General features: G+C 49.6%; 1 protein-coding gene across 11 annotated transcripts in view; it reads right to left on the bottom strand.

Annotated features, from left to right (window-relative positions):
* Positions 1-23,392, bottom strand: part of TNS3 (tensin 3) — a 313,618-nt gene that overhangs the window by 60,361 nt on the left and 229,865 nt on the right. For 10 of the 11 annotated variants that reach the window (XM_074379714.1, XM_003930795.4, XM_010341376.3 and 7 more), the window contains 3 exons: positions 7,317-7,486; positions 6,083-6,197; positions 5,916-5,999 (listed from right to left, as the gene is read on the bottom strand). In XM_074379714.1, coding sequence (XP_074235815.1) covers positions 5,916-5,999; positions 6,083-6,197; positions 7,317-7,486 — 369 coding nt within the window. The remainder of the gene's footprint in view (positions 1-5,915; positions 6,000-6,082; positions 6,198-7,316; positions 7,487-23,392) is intronic. The other variant, XM_074379716.1, reaches the window with a different exon arrangement.

Raw genomic sequence — 23,392 nt, 5'->3', positions numbered from 1 at the left:
ACCCTGTTAGGCCAGTTTGGCAAGAACCCTCCCATCCTTGATGTCCCTTCTTAGTGATTTTCCATCCACCAGATCCTTTTTCTCTGATCCTTGGCCATAAATCTGCAGCTGTCTTTGCTGTATTTGGGGCCAAGCCCAGCACTTTCTCCTATTGCAATAGTCCTGAATAAAATCTGTCCATATAGCCTTTAACTAATTGGACTGTTTTTCTTGGACTCCTGTCCTGATGGTTGTCTGGAAAAAAACCTAACACATAGGGGCTTATTCTGACTAAGGCAGCATCAGGTTACATTTTCGTAATGAGCTGCACAGAGGAATTTTATGGAGTTAATGTTATATTAACTGCATGCTAACAAGAAGCTAGAACCTAATTTAAACAATAGTGACGAAAGCAATAAAATCAGAAAGAGCAGTCAGGCTCCAAGTCCACTGTATTGAGGTCAGCTGATTGCACCACCTGAATCTTACACGAATGTTCCGATTTTCTCCTATCTCTTCTGAAACCATTTGGTCTATTCCACCACAATGTCCACTCCACTGTGTTCTTCATGCTGCAGCCACAGTGATGTGTGAAAACGGAAATCTGAGCGGTCACCTCCCCATCTCAAGGTTTGGTAATGACCTCACATTCCATGTGGCTGCCACATTACCACCTTCTGGGAACTAGAAAGATCATGCCCTGGCCTGGCTCTGCCTTCCCAACTTCTTACTCCGCCATTCTTCTGCCAATGGCTGGTCTCCAGTCTGTCCTGGGCTGCATGAGCCACCGGACTTTTGCATCTGCTCGTCTCCAGCCCAACACTCTCTGACTTCCAAGTAAATAAGAAAAACCTACTGGCATAGTGCGTAGTCCTCTCCTGGGGTCTTCTCCCTGCTGTGGGTGCACCAGATCCCATCCCCGTTCTGCCAGCTATACTTCCATGAGGGCAGGGCTGGGTCTCTCTGATCTCTCACTGACCTAGCAGAGGATCTAGGACTGAAGTGCTTGGTAAACAGGTGTGGGCAGCAGCCAGGTATTACTTGACTTTACATTCTAATGTTTTCTTACAGGAAATCCCAAACAGATATGAAAATGGGAAGAACCCTATAATGAACTTCCATGTAGACTTCACCCACTTCAACTATTCTCAACTGACGAAAAATACTGTTTCAACAACACCCACACCATGTCCCCCAATGATCTTTTTAAATTAAACTTTTACTTTCTGAAATCACTGTAGATTGACATCCAGTTTTAAGAAACTGCACAGAGATACCCTGACCTCTCCATCCGATGTCCCCCAGTAGCAGCATCATGCAAATCATACCCAGATACTATCACTGATACAGTTCAGACAGAAGTTCCAGCCCCATGATGACTTCTCCTGTTGCATCTTTGGCTACTCCATTCCCCTTCCACCCTTGCCCCTCCCAACCCTTAGCGGACATGAATCTGTTCTCTGTATCTATAATTTTGCCATGTAAAAAGCATGACATATATGGAATCATACACCATATAGACTTCGGGTTTTGACTTTTCTCACTCAACCTAATTTCTAGGACCCATCTAGGTTGCTGTGTGTATAAATAATTCACTTCTTCTTATTGCTGAGAAGCATTCCAGGGTATTGATGTACTACAGTTTGTTTAGCCACTAGCCTGTTGAATGACATCTACATTGTTTCCAGTTTGGGGCTATTAAAGATAAAGGGTTTCTATACAGGTCTTTATGTGAACGTAAATATCCTCCTCTGGGATAAATGCCCAAGAATGCAATCACCGAGTCATATGGCAGATGTAGGTTTTTGTTTTTAAGAAATTGCCAAAGAAGCTGCACCATTCTAACAATCCCTCCAGCAACGTATAAGGGGTCCAGTTTTTCCACATGCTCACCAGTACTGGGTGTTGTCACCATTTTTTATTTTGGCCATTCTGATAGGGGTGTAGTAACATCAAAGCATGACTTTAATTCATATATTGCTACTGGCTATTTATGTCGAGCATCTTTTCACGTGCTCATACGCCACCTCTATATCCTCTTCCTTTCTTTGGACCATTCTCCTTCCTTTTTACTTTCAACTTTTATTTTAAATTCAGGGGATACTGAATTTGCTTAGGACAATGAATAGTGATAGGATACTGAATTTGCTCAGGATACTGAATTTGCTCAGCTGCAACCACGTTGTTGCAAAGGACATGATTTCGTTCTTTTTTATGGTTGCGGAGTATTTCAACGGTGTCAACGTCCCACGTTTTCTTTATCCAATCCACTGCTGATGGGCACCTAGGTTGAGTCTATGTCTTTGCTATTGTGAATTGTGCTGTGACAAAAATACAAGTGCATGTGTCTTTTTGTTAGAATGATTTGTTTTCTTTTGGATATATACCCAGTAATGGGATTGCTGGGTCAAATGGCAGTTCTGTTTTCAGTTCTCTGAGAAATCTTTAAACTACTTTCCACAATGGCTGAACTGATTCACATTCTCTCCGACAGTGTATACATACGTATTCCTTTCTCCGCAGCCTGCCAGTGTCCGTTGCTTTTTGACTTATTAATAATACTTCGGCTCCTTTTCCAAGTGAATTGTCTGTTCTTTACCGCTGAGTATTAAGAGATTATATACGTTCTAGATGATACTCCTTTTTTTGGACATGTGGTTTGCAAATCTTTTCTCCCACTCTGTAGTTCGTCTTTTTTATCCTCTTCACAGATTCTTTCCATAGAAAACTGTTTAATTTTTATAAAGTCTAATTTAGCAACTTTTCCTTGTATGGTTCATGCTTTCGTTCTACCTCATAACTCTCTGCCTAGTGATCCCAAAGATTTCCCCCCCATTTTAAAAAATACTATATTTTACATTTTACATTTTAGTCCATCCTCCATTTTAAGTTAATTTTTGTGTAAGGTGTGAGCTTTTGGTGGCTACTGATTGTTTTCCCTGTGGGTTTGGTTTGCTCTCTTTTTTCTAGGTTATGGAGGTAACAGCATAAACTATTCACTTTAGAATCTTCTTTTTTCCCAAGGTATGTATTTACTCTTATAAATTTTCCCCTCAGTGCTGCTGTAACCATGTCCCACGATTTTTGATATTTTATCCTCATTTTCATTCAGTTCAGCATGTTTTTGAATTTCCCTCGAGACTTCCTCCTTGACCCATAGATTATTTATAAGTGTGCAATTCAGTTTCCAAGTGTTGAAGATGTTCCTGCTACCCTTATGTTACTGATTTCTACTTTGAGCCCACTGTGGTTGGAGAACATGTTCTGCATGGTTCAGTTATTTTTAGTTTCCCATACATTCTATAAATAAGTCCTACTGGTCCCTTGGCCCTGAGGTCCATGGTTAACTGGCCTTCTTCCCCCCATCTTTCAGGCCTTTCTTATATTTGTCTTATACTTATTGCCCAAGGCTTTAAATTGTACTTAGCAGGAAAAATAGAGAGAATTATGTCTAATTCACCCTCTGGAAAGTGAAGGCTCTCCCTAATGGTATTTTAAAGCGAATACTGTCATTCATATGCACATCAGTATCTAGGCCTAAATGGTTCCCAGTTAAGCATTCCTGCAGATACCTAAAGCTTACGACTTCAAAACTGCACAGTGGCTGTGGATGGCAGGTACTACATAGTCTGCATTTTTAGATAAGGAGGTGGAGGTTCATAGGGGTTACCTAAATGTACAAATCACATGGTTATTGCATAGCTCTGAGACTTTCAATGCGCTTTTTCAGTTGTGACATTAGTTCTCATCTAGCTTAGACAAAAAAAAGTGAAACATCAGCCCTGTGTCACCTGCCCATGGCTGTGGCGTCCATTGATGGAGCTGACACACTGACTTCTGTACTTACTAGCACTGTCTTTGCTACTTACTAGCTACAAAGGCCAGTAAGAGGTGACCATAGAATGTGACTGAGCCAAATGGCAAGGAAGAGTGACCCATAGAATGTGACTGTGAAATGGAAGGAAATCATTCTATAAAGATCAAGGACACATTCTGTACAGGCCAACTACCTTGTTATTACTGTGCCCTCAGAGCAGTCTCACGACTCCACCTGACTTTGCAGAGCTGGTGGAGCCTCCAGGCAAGGGCACGGGCTCACCACGCTGTCGGATGAAAGCGTCTACTAAGTCAACACTGTGTGTCTCTGTGTTCCTTGTGGACGAAGGTAAAGCTGACCCTCCCTGGGGACTGCTGAAATAAAAATCTAGAAGGCTCACATTAACATTCTTATCACGTCTCCTTTACATATTTAAAGGCAAAGCCAGAACTTCTTCCATGTGAATGCTTACATGCAAATAGTACTCAGGACAAGTCGGAGCCCCAGGAATCTAACACATGCTGGTATGCAGGGCCATCCTCATGTACACACGGTCCGGTGCTCACTCACACACGGGAGCCAACTACTATCTATCTCCAGGCTGGGACAATCGGGCCAGCATAAGACAGCCAGACCACTGGGTACCCCAGGCTGAGCACCCAGGCTTCCTGCAGCCTCCTATACCCTTCTGGAGTTTGGACGGGGCTCAGCATTCTCTTATGTGCAATACGGTGATCTCGGGGGCCTCCCTCAGGAGCTGTTAATGAGTCTGCAGTCTGTTTCTAGCATTTTCTTTCCTCAGCCTTATTACTCACTTTCCACTGCTTGTCATCTACCTATTTCAAATGAACCTGGTTCTGGTGTTGCAGCAGAAGATGGGATTCCAGGCCAGAAGGTTAGGTGCCAGCCCAAATTCACTGAACACTTTCAAGCTAGGAGCCAAGTACAGTCACGTCCATGAGGAGAAGCGGCTACATGGGGTGGAAGGGACGTCCCTCTTTCTGCATCTATTGTAATGATTAAAAATACAGAACAGGCACATAGCTACCTATGTGTGAGTCCATCACGCTAATGCATGCGGGAACACACAACCCTCTCATGTAACGCTCATATTATGTATACATTAAAATGCAGCTTTTTTGAAATTTCAGTCACACTTATTGAGTAATACGGGCAGTTTAGCAGCTATATGCTATGTATGAAGAGAGTCATTTATGCTCCTGAAACCATAAAGGGAATTTTAGGAAAAGGACATTTTTCTATTACATGGTCCACAGGCTCAGTTTACTCTGGAGAAAGAGGGGGAAATGGAGCTAGCTGTCATGATCAAAACACTCCTGGGTAAGGTGCGGATGAAAATGCAAGTTAATGAAAAGCTCTCACCCTCAGGTAACGTGCCTAATAACCGTGAACAGCATCCTTCACCAGGGCAGAAAAGCAGCAGCACAACGAACAGAAATCCCAGAGAAGAATGATTTTGAAATGTGCACAGGCTTTAAGTTTACATCCTCTCTCCACCTGCCCGAGCTCAGCCTTGTCGTGGACTCTCAAGCAAGTCCTCAATCCACCTGGAAGAAGTGTGTGGTAACTCACCCCAAACACCGCCCGCTAACACTCCCTCGCCTGAGCCAGCTATGCAGACAGACTGATGAGATCAGACCATGGACAGAGCCCCTGAGCGCCTGCGGAGATCCAGGGACAACGATCAGGCACGCACAAATGGCAGGCAGGAGAAGCCGCAAGGCATGCGTGAGAAGGCAGCTGGGGTGGCAGAGGTAGGGACGTCGTGCGGCACCATCCCCACAGAGAACATAAAGGGTGGGGTGGGCACTCTAGTTTCTTCAGAAGCACCAATGCTAAGCTGCCGACTGACACCATGGATAGTTCCATCAGCCGCAGATGAAGAGGCTGAACAGCAAGGTTCCCCCCAGGAGGCCAGGCAGCGATGCAAGGCCAGGACGCCACCACACAGTGGATTTCACGACCGCATGCCTGCATCTTCCCCAGCAAGGCTTCTGAGATACGACACGAATGGAAATATTTCTGCATAAGAGTTCTCTGTAAAAATGGCGACGGTGCCTGAGCTGCCACGTCTGTGACTCGCGGGTGAATTTCTTACCACGTCCTCCTTTGTGCTGACTGGCGGGGCTGCTCAGCAGGGGCTCGGGTGGGCTGAACGGAGGATAGCGCGGAGCTGTTTTCACTAGAAAAGAAAGCAGAGCGAGGGGCTGCTGTCACCCTCCTTAGGCACGGAGCAGCATGCAGCTAGTGTTACTTCGTTCTTACCGTACGGTGTTTCTGGAGACACAGGAAATGCTGGAGTTGAACACATGGCCTCCTTGCCACTTACAATCCTGCCATCAATCATATCGAGGTCTGGGGGATAGCCAGGGGTCATCGTCTGAAATTGGCACAGGGAGGAGAATGTGAGAACGGGGAGTCAAGTGAAGGCTCCGCCAAGCTGGCCCACTGAGCAAACGTCTCCTCTGACGGCAGGCCTTGGAGGCTGAGGTCCGGGTCCATGCCACAAAACCAGCCCGCCTCTTCTAGCCATGGAAAACTGGAAACACTTGCATGTTCAACAGCGAAGGAAATGGAAAGGATCTTCTGGCCCATCCTTCTGATACAATACACAACTAACAAGTGAAGTAGACAGAGTTTGGAATGGTACGGGTAAATGAGTTTCTCAATATTAAGCCAAAAATCTGGATAAAACAGTCGCTAACTGTGATATTAATACATTCACAAATGCATGAAAGCACATAGCATTTTAAACACATAGCATAGAAAAAAGGCCAGGTGGAAACATTCTATATATTAACAGTAGTTTTGTTTGTGAGTCAAGACTGTGAATCACTTTCTTTCCTTATCTGTTCTGTAGTTTCCAACTTTTCCAGCTTGAAAAAAAATCCTACCCACGTGTGAAAAGATTCATCATTTTGGATACACCAACCTTCTTTGCTTCCATTCTGATCAGAAGCCCTATCTAGGCCTCTTAGAAGAGCAAGAAGCTCTTGTCTGTGGCCCTCACCTGTGGGTCACCTCCTAGGAAGGTCTTGGAGGGAGGACTGAGGACCCTGTGTGATGACCCTGAAGAAAGGCTGTGTGTGCCACTGGCTGCTGCTGTCGGGTTATGGAGAATGGCTAAGGCCAGGCCTGTAAGAGTCCTACCTCCAACCCACACAACCTACCCACGTGTTGTGCTCCTCCTACCCATTCTACAGATCAGAACACAGAGGCTCAGATGCCCTGAGTGAGGCGGCCCCACCTGCATAGCTAGCTCTGGGGCTCATCACCCAGGACAGCTGACTGCCCACTGTGCTCTCCCAACCACACCACCTGCCAGGTAAGAGGAGCCACAACCACATTTGTGGAACCAGGACAGAAGGCAAATGCAGAGGGTAGTGCGGGCTGTCTGTATTCAGGGACAAGGCCAGGTCACTGCCCATTCACCCTGAGTTCCAGCACAAGAAAGCAAGTGGAACAGCCCCAGAGGCTGGGACCTGGCTGTGGCACATACCTCTTTGACGCCCGCTGGCGATGGGAATGGTGGCAGGTTCGGGGCATGGTCCACGCCAGCCTTGCCCCATGCACATTTGGAGAAGGCCAGCTGTCCTCCAGCGTCATTGTCATACTGCCCTAGGCTCAGCTTCCTGAGTCTTCCGCCCAGGGGCTGGTCAGCTGAGGAGCCTGTTAAAAGGGAGACAAGCGGGTTGCAGGGCGCTTCCTCCCGGTGAAGTGAGGCACCCCTTCCTTAAATCTTGCCTGCTGCTTCTCAAAGGTGCCATATCCTGCTTCCCGGTCACCACTGTTCCAGGAAGATGCTGTGGTTGCTGCAGGCAGGTGATGGGAAACCCAGGGCATTCTCAGACTCTAGGGGGTGAACAAAGCCACAGCCCTGGAAACACGCAGCTTCCCCAGGCTGGTATACTCCTTCCAGAACAGGCCGCCTGGGGACAGGGCCAAGCACCCAGACTCACACGCAGTGCTGGGAAAGGACAGTGCCCGGAAGGGGTGCTGGGTAGGACTGATGGTGCCACTCCTGGGGCCCTGTCAGGACCAGAGTGCCCTGAGGACCTTGTCACCTATGGTGACCCTGGGCAGAACGTGGCCCGACTACGATAATCTGAATCTCAGCAATGGGAAATTCTGGAGGGCAATAAAACCCATCATTTCAAGCATCAACAATAAACATTCACCATCCCAAACGTTCCTTGCCAGAAACACCACAGGTGGTCATTCCTGACACACATCCCCAGAGTCCCCACTCCTGATCAAATTCTGTTCTCTTTGTGTTGGGGGAAAAATGGAAGTTGGTCTGGGATCTAATTTTCTACAACCTCTTCCCAGGGATTCTTATGATTTGGCAGTTAGGAAAAACCCGCTGCTGGCTATTAAAAGAATGTTTCTACTGATAACAGAGTCTGAAAATCCAAACCTAGCAACATCAAATCTACAGTTTAGATTCAAACTACAAATACATACTCCCTGTAAGTGCAGAGTTCAGAGTAGTATTTCACTGAAAGATGGAGTTTCATTCACCCATGTGTGGCCCACATAAGGCTCCTCTTAGAATGACTTTGTTCCAAACTGGTTGATGGCCGCTCTCCAAAGGGAAATACATCATGGCAGTGACACAGTCGTGCTAAGCCGATGAGAAGCCACTGATACCTCCCTGTCTCTCCTCCCACATCCAGAGACTTCAGAAGCTCACAGGAATGCAAAGGTTGGCACGATAAAGGGACGGTCCCACAGAGAGGGACAGGACATCAACCCACCATGCCTGCCTGAGAGGAGCACCAGGACTGCAGTGAGGGTTCTTGTTTCTGTCTGCAGCATGGAAGTGCTCCACTGCCTGACCCTCCCAGCTACCAGGTGCCACTCAAGTGGGGCTTAAGGAGGCTCCTGGGCTGAGCCAGGCTGGGTACCATCCTCCCTGTCCCAGGAGGCACCACACAGCAGTGACCAAACAAGGGAGAGCCAAACCCAGGTCCTTCCAAGCATCCTTCTGCCTCTTCCTTCCGTCCGCTCTCCAATTCCCGGCAGCTCCCTCCAGCAATCCAAGGAAAGAAGGAGGAAGAAGTGTGCATTAGGACCTGGGATTTGGGGTCTCACGTGTATCCTTCACCAGCTGCAGGACCTCCTCAGCCCTCATTTCTTTATGGGTAAAATGAGCATAATGCTCTCTTTTCCCTCCCACACAGGAGTCAGGATGAAATGAAATGAGGCTGCATATCTGAGAGTCGTGCTCACACGGGGGCCCCTCACTACAGCACCCCGCCCCCACGGTGCAGTGGTCCTCGTCCTCCACTCACCATCCCTCCACAGCATGCAAGTGCTGCAGGCCGGGGAGGGACCACCCTCATTCCAGTGCTCTTCAACACACACACGCATTTGCAGCCATTCCAAGAGTGAGCAGGCGGCAGCCCTGGGTGTTAGTGATGGAAAGGAAGTGCCATGGCCACAGGCAAGTGACTGAAAGCCTAGTCCGCACCGTCCCCCTCCCTGCCCGCCCGCAAAAGGAGCCACGCTGCTGGGCTCGAGGGAATCATTCCAGCTGGAAGGACCTATCTGTGGCAAAGCTCCCCTGCCCTTTACTGACATTGTAGTCCACTCACAGCCTAGAACTTCCAAGGTCACTTCCAGAGATGTCATTTTCAAAGGGGAGGGAATATTACTTCTGTTCAACATGCAAGATCATATGTGGTGTTTTTATCAAAAGTGACATGGCAATATCATGCCAGCACACAGTGCTGCACAAAGCACACAGAAAAGCCAGCTATGCAAATCACCCTGATCTGAGCATTGTACATTGTACACATTCATCAGAATATCACACCGTCCCCAGCATGTACGTACAATTATTATGTCTCAACTAAAAACAGTCATAATAATGAAGAAAACTGCAGACAGTGTGGTCAAGCGTTCTCTCTGATCTGAAGAGGGTGGCTGGGAAGCACGTGTGAATGCACTGTCATCCCAGGGCTGAGGTTGGAAACTCACTGGCTTCAGAGACGGAGGTCCCGTTAGGGTTAGCTGATGACAGCCAGCACAGCCTCGCAGCTGCACTCAAAGACATATCCAGGTCGTAACACGGTCCGAAAAGGAATTTCCAGGACTAAAGCAGAAGTCTCTCAGTGCAGGAGGCTTAGACTTTTTCTAACCTTTCAACTTGGAGGTTTCCTTCAATACAACTCCTTCAGAGCAGCTAGGGAATACGATCTTGAGTGAGCTGACATGAATCCAGCAGTGGCCTCCATCCTGGGCCTCCCCGACCAGAGGAGGCTCTGAAATGCAGGCATTCTGTGAGCTGGCCCCCAGAAATGTCCCTGCTGAACACATGGATTTGAAACTGTTCCTCGATTCTCTCTCTCCCTGAAGAATTACAATGAAAAATAGAATGTTCTTCATTCAAAAAAAAAAAAAAAATCTCCTAGAAAATGTCCTTTATCCCACCTCCAGTGCTTGCACTAAAATCTGGGTGGCACCCTGTCTGGTTAAGCAGAGCTACGTGCTTCTCCCTCTGGATGGATCAATACTTCTCAGTATCCTGCCACTGGGACCACCAGGAGGAAGATGGTTTTCACAACCAAGGGAACTTGGTGAAGGACAGTGGCTGTGGGTCTGAGGCCAGAAAGGGGCTCGGCAAGAGCAGGAAGAATGGGGGAGTCAAGTCCCCTGCAAAAGTGCCACCATGCCCCCGGCTTCCAGGATGTGGCTGCACAGAAAGCGTGGCTTCAGCCCTGCTGGTCCTGCTTTACATTCCCAAAGGGGAAAAGACACCGGCACACAAAGTCAGCAAGGCGCAGGTCTCTCCGGGGTGTGCAGATAGACCCCTTCCTCTCGGACTGCAAACCTTGGAAATGGGAAGTTTGAAATGCCAGGAAAAACAGGGCAAAATCAGACAGTGTTTAAAATATTGCAACACCACTATGTGCTAGGATGCACCCACATTTGCCCAGGAGGTAGTTACAAAAGAATGAAAAGGAGGAGACCAGCGGTTATCCAGCAGCAGTGACACTACAAGCCTGGGCAGGCGCTCTCATAGAGAAAAGCCCATAAGCTCTCCATGAAGGCGGACTGTTACGTCTTTTTGGCAGACAAGGAGAACGGAGGCTCAGGTCTGAGTACTCATCCTATACCACACAGCAAGTCAACAGAGAGCAATGATTTGTCACCACACATATGTATCTGACTTTAAAACCCACAACTGCCAGCCGGGTGCGGTGGCTCAAGCCTGTATTCCCAGCACTTTGGGAGGCCAAGGCAGGCGGATCACGAGGTCAAGAGATCAAGACCATCCTGGCCAACATGGTGAAACCCTGTCTCTACTAAAAATACAAAAATTAGCTGGGCATGGTGGCACGAGCCTGTAGTCCCAGCTACTCGGGAGGCTGAGGCAGGAGAATTGCTTGAATCCAGGAGGCGGAGGTTGCAGTGAGCCGAGATTGCGCCATTGCACTCCAGCACGGTGCCTGGCAACAGAGCGAGGCTCTGTCTATAAAAAAAAACAAAATAAAATAAAATAAAAACCCACAACTGCCAACTCTATTCCTCTGTGGTCACTCTTCCTAACCCACTGGTGTCTTTCCTTGCCTTCTATCCCTTCCCACCTCAAAAAGCCTACACAGGGCAGACAGGGGCCCCATGGGCCCTGGAAGGCACTGCACACTTCCACTGCCTGTGGTGACAGAGGGGCCTCTGGGGTCAGGATGGCTACCCTCGTCCTGCTGAGGAAGGGGGACTCTTCCTTCTGGACATGACCTGATGGGGCAGCCGACAAAGGCTTCTCAAACTCTTCTGTCTCTCATATGAATTTCAAATTTAACAATGGTTTATTCTTCCCAGTCTTAGGAAATCTACCAAGTGTCTAAGTAAAAACATAGAGTCCAGGAGAGAACCTGGTTGGGCTGCCTTTCCAAAGCGTCTGAGCATACAGCAGTCTAGAGAAAAGGAAGGAGGGACAGTTTTTCAAGTTCTTCCCATCTGAGAATCCTTGGCTACAGGGAAGGTCAGAGAAGAAGAGAGAGCGTGGCTTGCTCATGGCCTTGCCACTGGACTGGTGGGAGCTGCCACAGAACCCACGCCCTGCCGCCAGCAACAGCCCGAGACCACCTGGCCGGGGTGGACTCTGCCCCTCTGCTCACGGGCGATGAGCCCCCAAAGCCATATCCACAATGAAATAACGACACAAAGCTGGCTTAGGGGATCCCACAGAAAACTGGGGGATCCCACAGATCCCACAGAGGCTGGAGCTTGGCACACAGTCGCAGGCAGGAAGTGTTATGATGGCCACACTCAAAATGGACTATTTACATAGTCACTGAAAATCAAGTTTTACAGAACTTGAAGCAGGCAAACATGCTGAAACATTAAGTCACAAAAGGCAGCGGGCAAAGATGCATGCGTAGTGTGACTTCATTTTCATTTAAAAACTAAGAAAATGTCTCAAATGCTCTTAAGAACTTCCCTCGGAGTTGTGTGATTCTAGGCACTATTCGTATTTTTTCGTAAATGTCTCTCTCTCTCAATGTTTTCACTAATGTATTACTTTTTAAATTAGGGAAACAACACAGAAATTACCTTTGAGAGGAACAAAGCTTCTTTTATGTTGTAGTACTCTGTGCTGGTGTGCTGAATTTCCTTAAATCCCTTTCTAATTCTGCATTAGTATTAGTTCCTATGGTCTCCCAAACTCATGTGTTTGATCCTTACTTTTTGTTCTCTCTGATAAATCTCCCATGTCGGATAGCCATATGCAAATTAACATGAGAGGTGGATTTCTGCAACCATATGCTCAGAGGAGATGTGTAAGTGACATTCATTTATAGACAGCAGGGCTTATGTCTCCCAGAGGTTACAATGCAAGGCGCCTGGCAGCAGAAGTCTCTCTCTCCTTTTCTTAATTATTAGACAAAACGGATCTCTGTGCTCCTTTAATTATTCAACAAAGGCCCAAGGCAGGCCCACTAGCTGCTTGCTTCAGGCAAGACAACTTGAACGTGAGACTACTCCACGCTGGGTCCGAGGCAGATACCCAGGAAGCACAGCAGTGGAGCAGAATTCAACCAAGGCCCTGGTGCCACATTCAGGCCCAGGACATTCCATCAGCGCTGCCTCCCTTTAACCTGTGCGCAACATCTAGTGCAGAGATGCCGATGGCCGCCACACGGGCCACAGCACCCATGTCTGCTGTGTGCCGCAGGAAAGCAGCAAGGAACGGCCGAGGGCACGGGTGTGACAGTGAGCAGGAACTAAGCTCAGAGCGGGATTCCAAAACGGGCCCCTGTTCCTGTCCATGAAGAATGGAGCACTCTAGGAGTGCGCCCTGGAAGCTGGGGCTGCCCTCCCACACACACCACACCGCTCTCACAGGCACACACGCACACACACATGCACACAATCACATGCTTATGTGCTCCCAGTCTCCGGCACTTTTTCACATTCACACACTTGCAAACACATGTACAAACGCACTCAGCTAAGTCAAATCCAGGAAAAGAGAAGAAAAAGGAGACTTTGTGAGAGCAGGAGAGCTGGCCACCACACAGTACGGCTGTCACCTCCGGGAGGGGCTGATAAAGGACAAGAGGGACCTTGCCAGCACTGGGGAACACCTACAGAGCTCTGGGTGATCCGCTCTCCCACCCCCAGCTCCCCAACGCATCTGTCCTTAGAAAAACTGAGGAGAAAGGGAAAAAACCCAGGCTCCCACAAAGGGATGCTCACGGATGGGCAAAAGGTACCTCCCAAAGCGCTTTGCTGGGGGGGCACCTGCATCTGCCTGCACCCAGGGTGCCCACATCCTGCTGTCTCACACCTGTGCCCACCCTGCTCCCAGCCTAAGGCCCAGGTGCTGGGGAAGAGCTGCCCCAGCTTCCCTGCTGGTCCCCAGCCAGTAAAAAACAAAAACAAAACAGAGCAAAATGAATTCTACATCATCCCCTTACAAAGGCCGTGAGTACTCAGTGCAGAAATCTCGGGCCCCTTGAGCTCCCAATGCATATAGACCCCAGTGATCTGCAGGTGACATGCAGCCTTCATGCAGCTGGGGTCTCTGTGAAGGGAGGTACAGGCAGTGGCTTTTTCTTTACACAGTCTTGTGACCCTCTTTTCTCCGTGATTGTCCACCAGTGCATGGCAGGGCAGCATGGTCTCCAAAGGTCACGTGACAGGACGCCGCCCATCTCCTTGGCCAGTCCCTACACTGGGCATTCAGATGGATTCACCCAAGCCTCCTTTCCTCCAGAAACTGGATGCTACCCACCCATGGCCTCAGGAGCCACGTGACCTCAAGTGTAAAATGGGACACATGCCCCAGAGTCCCCCGCACTGCCACTCCCAAAGACCAGCACATTTCCTCATTTAGTAGCCTCACTGTTATTCACAGGTGGGGCTGGCATCACAGACAGATAAGGAAACGTGCTGAGGGCTGCCCAGCCAGCAGGCTGTGCTGGGTCACCTGAGACTCTGCTACGCCCAGCAGGAGCTGGCATTCACCAGAGAGTACAAAAGGACACTGAGCCTGGGCCTGGGAGGCAGGAGGATGCTTGGTCATTCCGGCCCCACAGTGGGAGCCGGGGATGGTGTGGCCTCGGCCCCAGGTGTATATGATGACACGCCTTAACCAAAGCCAATACGACAGGGTGGGGGGCAGTCCTGACAGGGTATCTTCATGTGCTCTGAGGAAAGAGCAGGAAAGCCAGTCCTTGCCTGGGGGTGCCCGGAGGCCTCGTGAGAAGAGGGTGCATCGCCGTCAGAGCCCTGGAGAATCAAGGATTCAGGTCAAGACACTGGGTGCTGCACTAAACACACGTGGGACTGAACTCAGCCCAGTCTGGGAGTCAGCGCTGTTGCCACCAACTCGCCCCTCAGCAGTCTGAAGTGGAGAGGGGGCTTCTCAGATCACTTAGCCACAAAATGCTTTAAAAAGTTTTTTAACACCCACAAAGCAACTTTCCACCTGGTCCAAATGCACTGAACTCCCCGTTATCTACACTAACTGAGAGTGTGAAATAACACATCCTGATTGATAAGGCCGCAGTTATGCTGACCCTGAACTGTGATTCAGTTCTGTGATTCAGAATGTTTCTTGGAAATGATCTTCGCCAGCGCATGGCAGATCGCAGGCCCTGAGCCTCTGCCAGGAAGTGGGAAGAGAAAGGGAAAGGAAGATTGGGTCAAATGTACAGGAGCGGACATCCACCATGCTGCCCACTCAGACACTTCATGCCACCACATTGTCTCCACTATGGGGTCACATAGCCCACTCTATGCAGGTGAAATAAAGCCACCACCCAGGTGGGAGGCAGCCCACGGGGTCTCCTGCCTCAGCCTCTGATAACTGATAGGTGACTATCGGCTGTCCTCTAAATTCCTCAGCAGGGTCACAAATCCTGCTGTTGTCAGAACCACCCTGTGGCACGCTCTGGCCTCAAAGAGCCGAGGGCTGGCTCTCCTGGAGGCTGGGACACGCACCTAAGGTGAGACTGCGAATATACAATGGTGGTTCTCAAAGGCAGCTGTCCACATTTTATCACCAAAATCCTGAAGCTCGAGCCTCACCCATGAAGTAAGACCCTCCGGCGGTGAGACCTGGGTGGCAGTATTTTTAAAAACTCCGTAATATTTCCAACGCACAACCAAGCTAAAGAATCACAGCAGGGCCAGGCGCGGTGGCTCAAGACTGTAATCCCAGCACTTTGGGAGGCCGAGGCAGGTGGATCACAAGGTCAAGAGATCGAGACCATCTTGGTCAACATGGTGAAACCCCCGTCTCTACTAAAAATACAAAAAATTAGCTGGGCATGGTGGCACGTGCCTGTAATCCCAGCTACTCAGGAGGCTGGGGCAGGAGAATTGCCTGAACCCAGGAGGCGGAGGTTGCGGTGAGCCGAGATCACGCCATTGCACTCCAGAATCACAGCAGGTCTCAACTCTGAATTCACACTGCATTGTTTAGGGAGCGTTTTTAAAGCAAGTCTGACATCCAGGCCCCACCAGTGCCAATTCAATCTGCCACCCTCCTGAGGTAGAAATAGGCACTCACATATTTAGCATCTGCATGTTTAAAGCTCCCCAGGTGACTCCAACATGCAGCTAATATGTCCAACCCCTGTTCTAAAAGAGATGGAATCCACTCCCTTAGTAAACTTTTAGGATGCAATATTGATTAAAGAGTAGATTGCAGGTACTCTTACACAAAAGTAACTAGGTAAAATGGTGGATGTGTCCATTTGTTTAACTGTTCTAATCCTCTCCCTATGTATAGGTGTAACAAAATATCATGTTAAACACCTTAAATATATACAATGATAAATAAATTAATTAAATCATAGAAAAAACAGAGGCCAGGCACAGTGGCTCACGCCTGTAATACCAGCACTTTGAGAGGCCGAGGCGGGGGGATCACTTGAGCCCAGGAGTTCCAGACCAGTCTGGGCAACATGACGAAACCCTGTCTCTACAAAAAAACTTAGTTAGGCATGGTGGCAGATACCTGTCATCCTAGCTACTCTGGAGGCTGAGGCAAGAGATCAATTGAGCCCAGGAGGTCAAGGAGGCAGTGAGCGACGATCACACCACTGTACGCCAGCCTGTGTGACAGAATGAGATCCTGTCTCAAGTAATAAATAAATTAATTTAAAAAATAAAAGGAACAGGCCAGGCGTGGTGGCTCACGCCTCTAATCCCAGCACTCCGGGAGGCTGAAGCGGGCAGATCACGAGGTCAGGAGATTGAGATCATCCTGGCTAACACAGTGAAACCCCGTCTCTACTAAAAATACAAAAATTAGCTGGCCATGGTGGCACACACCTGTAATCCCAGCTACTCAGGAGGCTGAGGCAAGAGAATTGCTTGAACCCAGGAGGCGGAGGTTGCAGTGAGCTGAGATCGCACCACTGCACGCTAGACCGGGCGACAGAACGAGACTCCATCTCAAAAAAAAAAAAAAAAAAAAGGGGGGGAAAACTCATGACATGCTAGAATATTACCTAGTTTAAAACATGCCTTCTTTCATTTCTATCTGGGCACTAGCAGGTAAAGTCCCCATAAGCTACTGATTTATCTTGATGTGATCCTCTAGGAAGGAAGCGTGACGTCCCACAGGTGTGCTTCACAGGCTCTGGGAGCTCCCTTGCATTCCTGGCAGTGAAAACAAGTAACAGGCAAAGACTGCTTCACGGTGAGCTTGAGGTCTCCAGACTTCAGCTCATTCACACACACCCACGAATCTTTTCAAGACAGCGTGTAAAAGGAGGCAGGGTGGCATGACAAGGATGCCCCAACACTCTTCCCAGCTGAAGCGCTCCCAGAAATGGTTTGAGGAGCCTTCTCCCAAAACTGAAACAGGACTGACTGACCAGCCCCTTCCACCTGGAGGGCACAGCCTTAACGAGCTGGGTAACGTACAGGTTTTTTGTTTTGTTTTGTTTTGTTTTGTTTTACAACACAAGGTGTCAGGAAATCCTTAGGCAGGGTTCTGACTGACATATCAGGACCAACCCAGGCGAGAGCTCTCCCTTCCCAGGCGCACTGTCCCTCAGTCAAGCTGTCTCCAAGTCTCACCCTGATTCTAAAAGAACAGGTGGGCGCCGGCAAAGCTGCAACAGAAGGTGGAGGGAGGGAATCCCGTTTTTTAGATTGCAAAACTGAAAATTCTTTCCACTGGGAAACACTGAAGTCCATGCTAGGTGGTGGCATTTCTTCTAAAAAGACACATTTAAAAGGGAAATGATATGTCAAAAATACAAAGCACCCCTACACAAGAGTGTCAGCAACACCCCTGTGTTTTGTAAGTTGACTGGAACCTAATATGCGGATGCAAACAGCTGCAAACCACCGACGACGGGAGACCCCCTCTTCCTCACACGCTCCCCAGCCCCGAAGGCCCCAACCACGGGGCTTCTCAACAGGCTTCAATTCCTGCTTGTTCACGTGCATTGGTTTTCTTTTTGGATCACCGCCATCATGTGACCCTACTGGCCTCTTCCCCAAACACTTCATCTTTTAATCACCGTGGTGTTTACCACCCCATGCCTTCAGAGGGACACAAGGGCTGTCCACCTTCAGGGCCACACGGGCTGCGCTGAACACAGGTGTGGCCATGGGTCCACCCGACTGACGAACTGTGACAAGAGCTGTAGCCGGTAACTTCCAGCAGCAGTTGTGGGAGACGGGAGTGCTCTCGGGAGCGTGGGCAGCCTTGGATGCACAGTGAGGGCTCCCTGCTCATCCCAGGTCCTGGCATGAGGCCCCTGTCAAGCCACAATGCAGTGGACATGTGGCATGACTGGAAAAAACCATGTTGCTTTATGTTCCCAAGACAGTGGAGTTGTCATAACTGCTCCACCCTGACAGAGGGAGAGAATTCTACCACCACCTATCTAGGACTCCAGAAATTAGCAATTCCCCTGAGCCAGGACTCAGGCCGTTAGGGTTACACAGACCCGCCCATTCCAGTGCAGCTCAGGCAGAACTTCTGGTGACAAATAGCACACCCCAGAGCCAGGTGATGCCAAACGACTTTCAACCATCAGTGGGGAATTTCCCCAACAAGCTAGAGAGCTGCCACAGGACTCAACAAGTTAGAGAGCTGCCACAGGACCCAGCAACCCCTCTCCTGGGCAACACCCTAAGAACTGAAAGCAGGCGTTCAGACAAACATGGCACACCCATGATCACATCATCACCATTCACCAAGGCCAAAGGTGGAAGCAACCCAAGTCTCCGTCGAGAGGGTAAACTGTGGTCTATCCCTGCTGTGGAATATTACTCAGCCATGAACAGTACTGAAGTTCCCACCTGGGCTGTAACACATTCAGCTTGAAAACATCACATACCATGTCACAGGAGCCAGCCACACAAGGCACAAAATGTCCACAGTAGGCACATCCCCAGGGACAGGAGGCGATGAGCGAGTGCCAGGGGCTTGGGGAGAAGGTGTGGATGGGACGTGACATCAGGGGGTATGAGGTTTCCCTTTGGGATGATGAAAAATTTCTGAAACTAAATAGTAATGGTGGTTGCACGGCAATCCAAACGTCCTTACTGCCAATGAACTGCACACTTAAAAATGATTAAAATGATGTTATGTGTATTTACCACAATAAAATTTTTTTTTTAAAAAAACTGGAAGGATGATTTCTGTTTTCTAGTGTGGGCCAGATCAAAGATTTTCATCTCAAAATGAAAATATGAGTTTATTATTAATTACTTTATTTTTACTTCTCACTTGACATGTTTGGGTGTTAAATTTAGTTTTTAGTATGTGCTTAAGGAGGTTATATTAGCTAGGACTTTCATCTCAGGAGAGTAAAGATGGCATTACTCTCACTCAGGAGATTAAAGATGCTATAGACACGGTCCTGAGCCAGTGAAGATCCCTCGCAGTGTAGACTGAGCAGGAAGTGGCCGGGAATCCACACCTTAAAGGCCCAGACAGCATCTCCTCCTCTATGGCCCTGGCCTCTCAGCAGTGTCTTCAGAGCACCCGTCAAGGCGGCAGGGTGGGACACCAAGTCCCCCTGCTTTGCACAGTGAGGGTCTCTGGGGCAAATGGAAATGATTCATCCACTCTAAAATCTCAAAGTTGGTTTTATGCAATCAAAGAAAGTCATTGCAACGGCAGTTTCCCAGAGCAGACTGGAGTTTCTTATCCTAAAATGTTTTCCAAATTGGAAACCCCCCCCAGAGCTCCCTGTAGTACAGTGGGCTGACTCGGTTATTAAAGATGCACTCACATACATATGTCCTGTTCATACCCACAGCCCTAAAGTCTCAGGGTCTGAAGGTAGACAGGAGCTGGGTCTAGTCCTGGCCCCTGGACAGGAATCTCTTTCTAGCGCTCTCAAGGCACATAAATATGCCATCTCTCTCCACCACCTCGAGAAACCGAAGCTCACCAGTGGAGAAAAAGCCTCATTTTGCCTGTGGCAGCAAAGAAAGAGCAAGAGTCCCTCATGGACACATGTCCAGTGCCCATGGCCCTGGCTCCTTAGCTCCCAGACCTCCTTTATTCTGATTCTCTGATGTGAGTACCAGGATGTCACTCTTCTAAGACCTGGGTCCTGGGACCTCATCCAGCTTCCTGGATGGGGCGGTGGCCAAGGGAAGCCTTTCAGAGAAAAAATGACCCGGGGCTGACTGTGATCATCCAGAGACAGCCCCCAAAAGGCAGAGGTGCTGGCATGAGCCCTGGTCTCATGCTGATGCCACAGTCCTTGGAGGGCTCCGGGAGCGTCTATACTGGGTGCTGCCCTCACCCCTCCATCCGCCACCTCAGGTGGGCGTGCTGGTGTCTTCCCCTAGGCTCCAGGACCCGGCACTGGCAGGGTGACAGCCATAACTTGGGACTGCTCAGTTATAACACACAGTACAGAAATAACAACACCCGGACCTTCAGAAAGTACCGTGGGTTCTCTGTGTCCCTAGCATGGCTCTAAAACCCTCTTACCCAGATCACTAACAGCCAAATCCAAGGCCCCTTCATTCTCCCAATGTCCAGCTGCTACAGGCCTAGGCACTGGGGCTCCCTTCCTTCCTCCCTTCCTTCCTCCCGAGACTCTTCCTCTGCAGAGTTGGAGGCCAGTGCCACCCCATGGCACCCCCATCCTGCCAAACACCACCCTCCATTGTCTCTGGGCCCCTAATGGAGCTCCCAGGCTCAGTGCACCTTCAAGCTGCCTTCTCTTCTGGTAAGATGGTGACCATGCAAAGAAAACCAAGCAAAGGCCCAGCCCAAGACCCCGAGGCTCATCTCTGCACTTGAGGAAGAGCCATGCTCCTTGGCCCCCATCCTGGCCCTCCTTGGTTCGGCCTGTCTGCATCTCCAGCCTCACTCCTTGGCACCAAATTTCCCTGGCACACCCCAGTCCACCTCTCCTCCAGACCATCTGCCTGGCAAGGATCCCTCTGCCCCACAAGGCCTGGATGAGAGGCTCTGGCTGAGCACCTCTGACACGTCTCCCCAACTCTGGAGTTGAAATGAGTGGGGAAGGTCTCCACGCCTCCACTTTGTAAGGCTGTGAGCTTGCAGGTGAGCTGCTCTCTGAATCCTGAGGTGCTCTTCCAGCTTCAAATTCGGTTCCTCTGGTTGGGGTTTAGCATGCAATTTAAATCAATGGGCTCTCCATGATCAATTATTAAAAGCCGACAATTTCCATTGCTCTGAACTTTCTTTAGGATGCACAGGTTATCAGCCACAGGTTAGCACTAACAGAGCAGATGCCGAGTCTGGGAGGGACATTAAATGCCCGGCGGGAATGCCCTAGCGCTGTCTGCAAGCAGAACGGGGCCTGCCAGGTTCCTGTCATCGAGGGGTGGAGGTTGATGTAACATGAATAAAGTATTTTGACAACACGAAGCAAAGAGCCCTCAAGGTATGAAAAAAAAAACAACGCAGAGCTGGCTTTTTGCCACCCATGGAATCATGAATTTCACGGGTTGAGTCATTTCTTTTGTTACTGGGATATCATCAGTTGAAATCTTCCCCCACTTAAAAGGGTATAATCCAAAAAACACACCACATACAGGCTGAAACCAAGTGAGACCCAGAGTGGGGCGGGGACAGTGAGCCCAGCAGCAGCAGAAGTCAGACCAGACTGAGGGAGCACGCCCCATGGCTGGCAGGCCCTTGTAGCGAGCAAAAGGCTCCCAAACAAACTCCCTGCATATCACCCATCCTACAAGAAGGACACAGAACTGTGTTTACTGGCACAGACAGCAGCCGGGTCTCAGTGATACGCCCCTCTAGATGGCCTCTCTCTGGTCTTGTGGGTGGTCAAGGCTATTCTACATTGTCCAGTGATAAATCTCCCTTCAGCGCCCATTCAGCAGAGCAATCCGGGTCTTGAAAGGATCACTTACAGTTCCACTCGTGTTTACAAACATTATGTAAACACAGTCCCAGGCCCCTGTATTTACGAACATACCCCGAGCTCTCCCTGCATACCATGTACTCTCAGACGCCTCTAACTTCCCCCAAACCTTACACAAGACTGTTATCCAGGAGATAAGACTTCTGATTTTAATGTTTCCGAGTGATTTCTTTTAACACTGTTTGGTGAAGTAAGTCCGGTGTAATACTGCACATAGTTTTGTTCCCATTGGGGCCTTTTTTGTAAACTCAGAATTTCCCATATATTTGTTTAATGCATCGACCCGGACCTATGACTCAGGAACTGCTACCCCTGCTGTGTGCTGGGGTTGCTATACAGCTCTGTCATAAAGGCCAGCAATCTATACATGGGGGACTCTCCTGGCTCCTGCAAACTCCCAGTTCATGACATACAGAGTCGGAGTTTTTCAGGCAAGCTGGAATGCCAGCCGTTTGCTCAGTCACAGCCCCAGTAAGTGAGAGGTGGATGCAGACCAGCATTTCTTCACACCCTCCCTGGGCCCTGCACTGGGATAGGGTTTCCTTCTCAAAGACGGAGTGAAGAGCAATTCACAGAAACACTGCCCTTTACCGGCCTGCGTCACTCGGGCTGCCCACGGCACACTCAGACCTGATGCCAGGACCAATGTCTACAGAGTATGTGCTCCTTCCCCCAGGCCACCCCAGACCTGAGGTGTGACTCCAAAGAGGATGGAGACACTGGGTCCACACCACAGGGCACTAACTTTTACTCTACTGTGCAGATCCCATGGGAACCTGGGTGGGCCATGTACTGACACCTCCGTCAATATGACTGTAAGGCAGGGACTGGTGTGGTGCCTGCAGCCAGGGTGCTTAGGAAGATGACATGGGCCAGCACACCTACCAAGAACCACACTGGCATAAATGGCAGTATCTCTCGTCAGTGGTACCAGCACACGGTGGGAATCACATGCACGGCGTCATCCAGTGATGTTCTCTATGATCTTCACTTTTAGAGGCAGGCCCCTCTAAGGAGCCAGTGGCCTCCAGAGACCAACACCCCGAAACACGCCAATGTGGGAGGCCTGGCACCACACAGATGCCACATTCTCTGGCCCAAGGTCCTCCTTTGGTCTCTGCATATCACTACCGGGACTCCCAGAACACAGCTCTGTCTCTCCACCTCCTGCAGCCACAGCCTGGCCGCCCTCTCCTGGCGTGCACCTCTGTGCAGGAGCTTCCAGACCACACGATCTGCCCACACAGGCCCCTACCTAAGACACCCCCGCTCCATCCCAGCACCCCTCTCTGCTTGCCGTCTTCCCTGGCCGACCTGACCACTTCTAGCTCTCTGGTCCTCTCAGCCTTCATGCCTCACCAACAGAAAGAACACTATATAGTAACGTGGTCCCAATAGGTAGCATGCCCCATGACATGGACACAGTGCTGCTGTGAACCAGGTACAGGTCACTGTCTGTCCACCACTGCCAGTCCCGGTTCTTCCCAGGCCTCAAAGCTAGGCACAAAGGCCCTGTGCCGGTTTCCAAACCACCAGCCTTAGGGGGAAAGGACACGTGCAGTCCTGGCCTCCCTACGGTTAGCATAACCCCCACCTGGTTTTGGGGCATCCCCAGGAGGCCCCCGCACCTGGCTCCACTGCTCTGGGTGCCGCCACAGCTCTCAGCCCCCTCACCCAAGCCTACTCCCCAAACCCCTCCCATCACTGAGCTGCTCTC

This window comes from Saimiri boliviensis, chromosome 10 (assembly GCF_048565385.1).
Source record: "Saimiri boliviensis isolate mSaiBol1 chromosome 10, mSaiBol1.pri, whole genome shotgun sequence".
In the NCBI taxonomy this organism is placed as follows: Eukaryota; Metazoa; Chordata; class Mammalia; order Primates; family Cebidae; genus Saimiri; species Saimiri boliviensis.
Note: the sequence above shows the minus strand (reverse complement) of the source record. Positions and strands in the feature narration are given on the sequence as shown.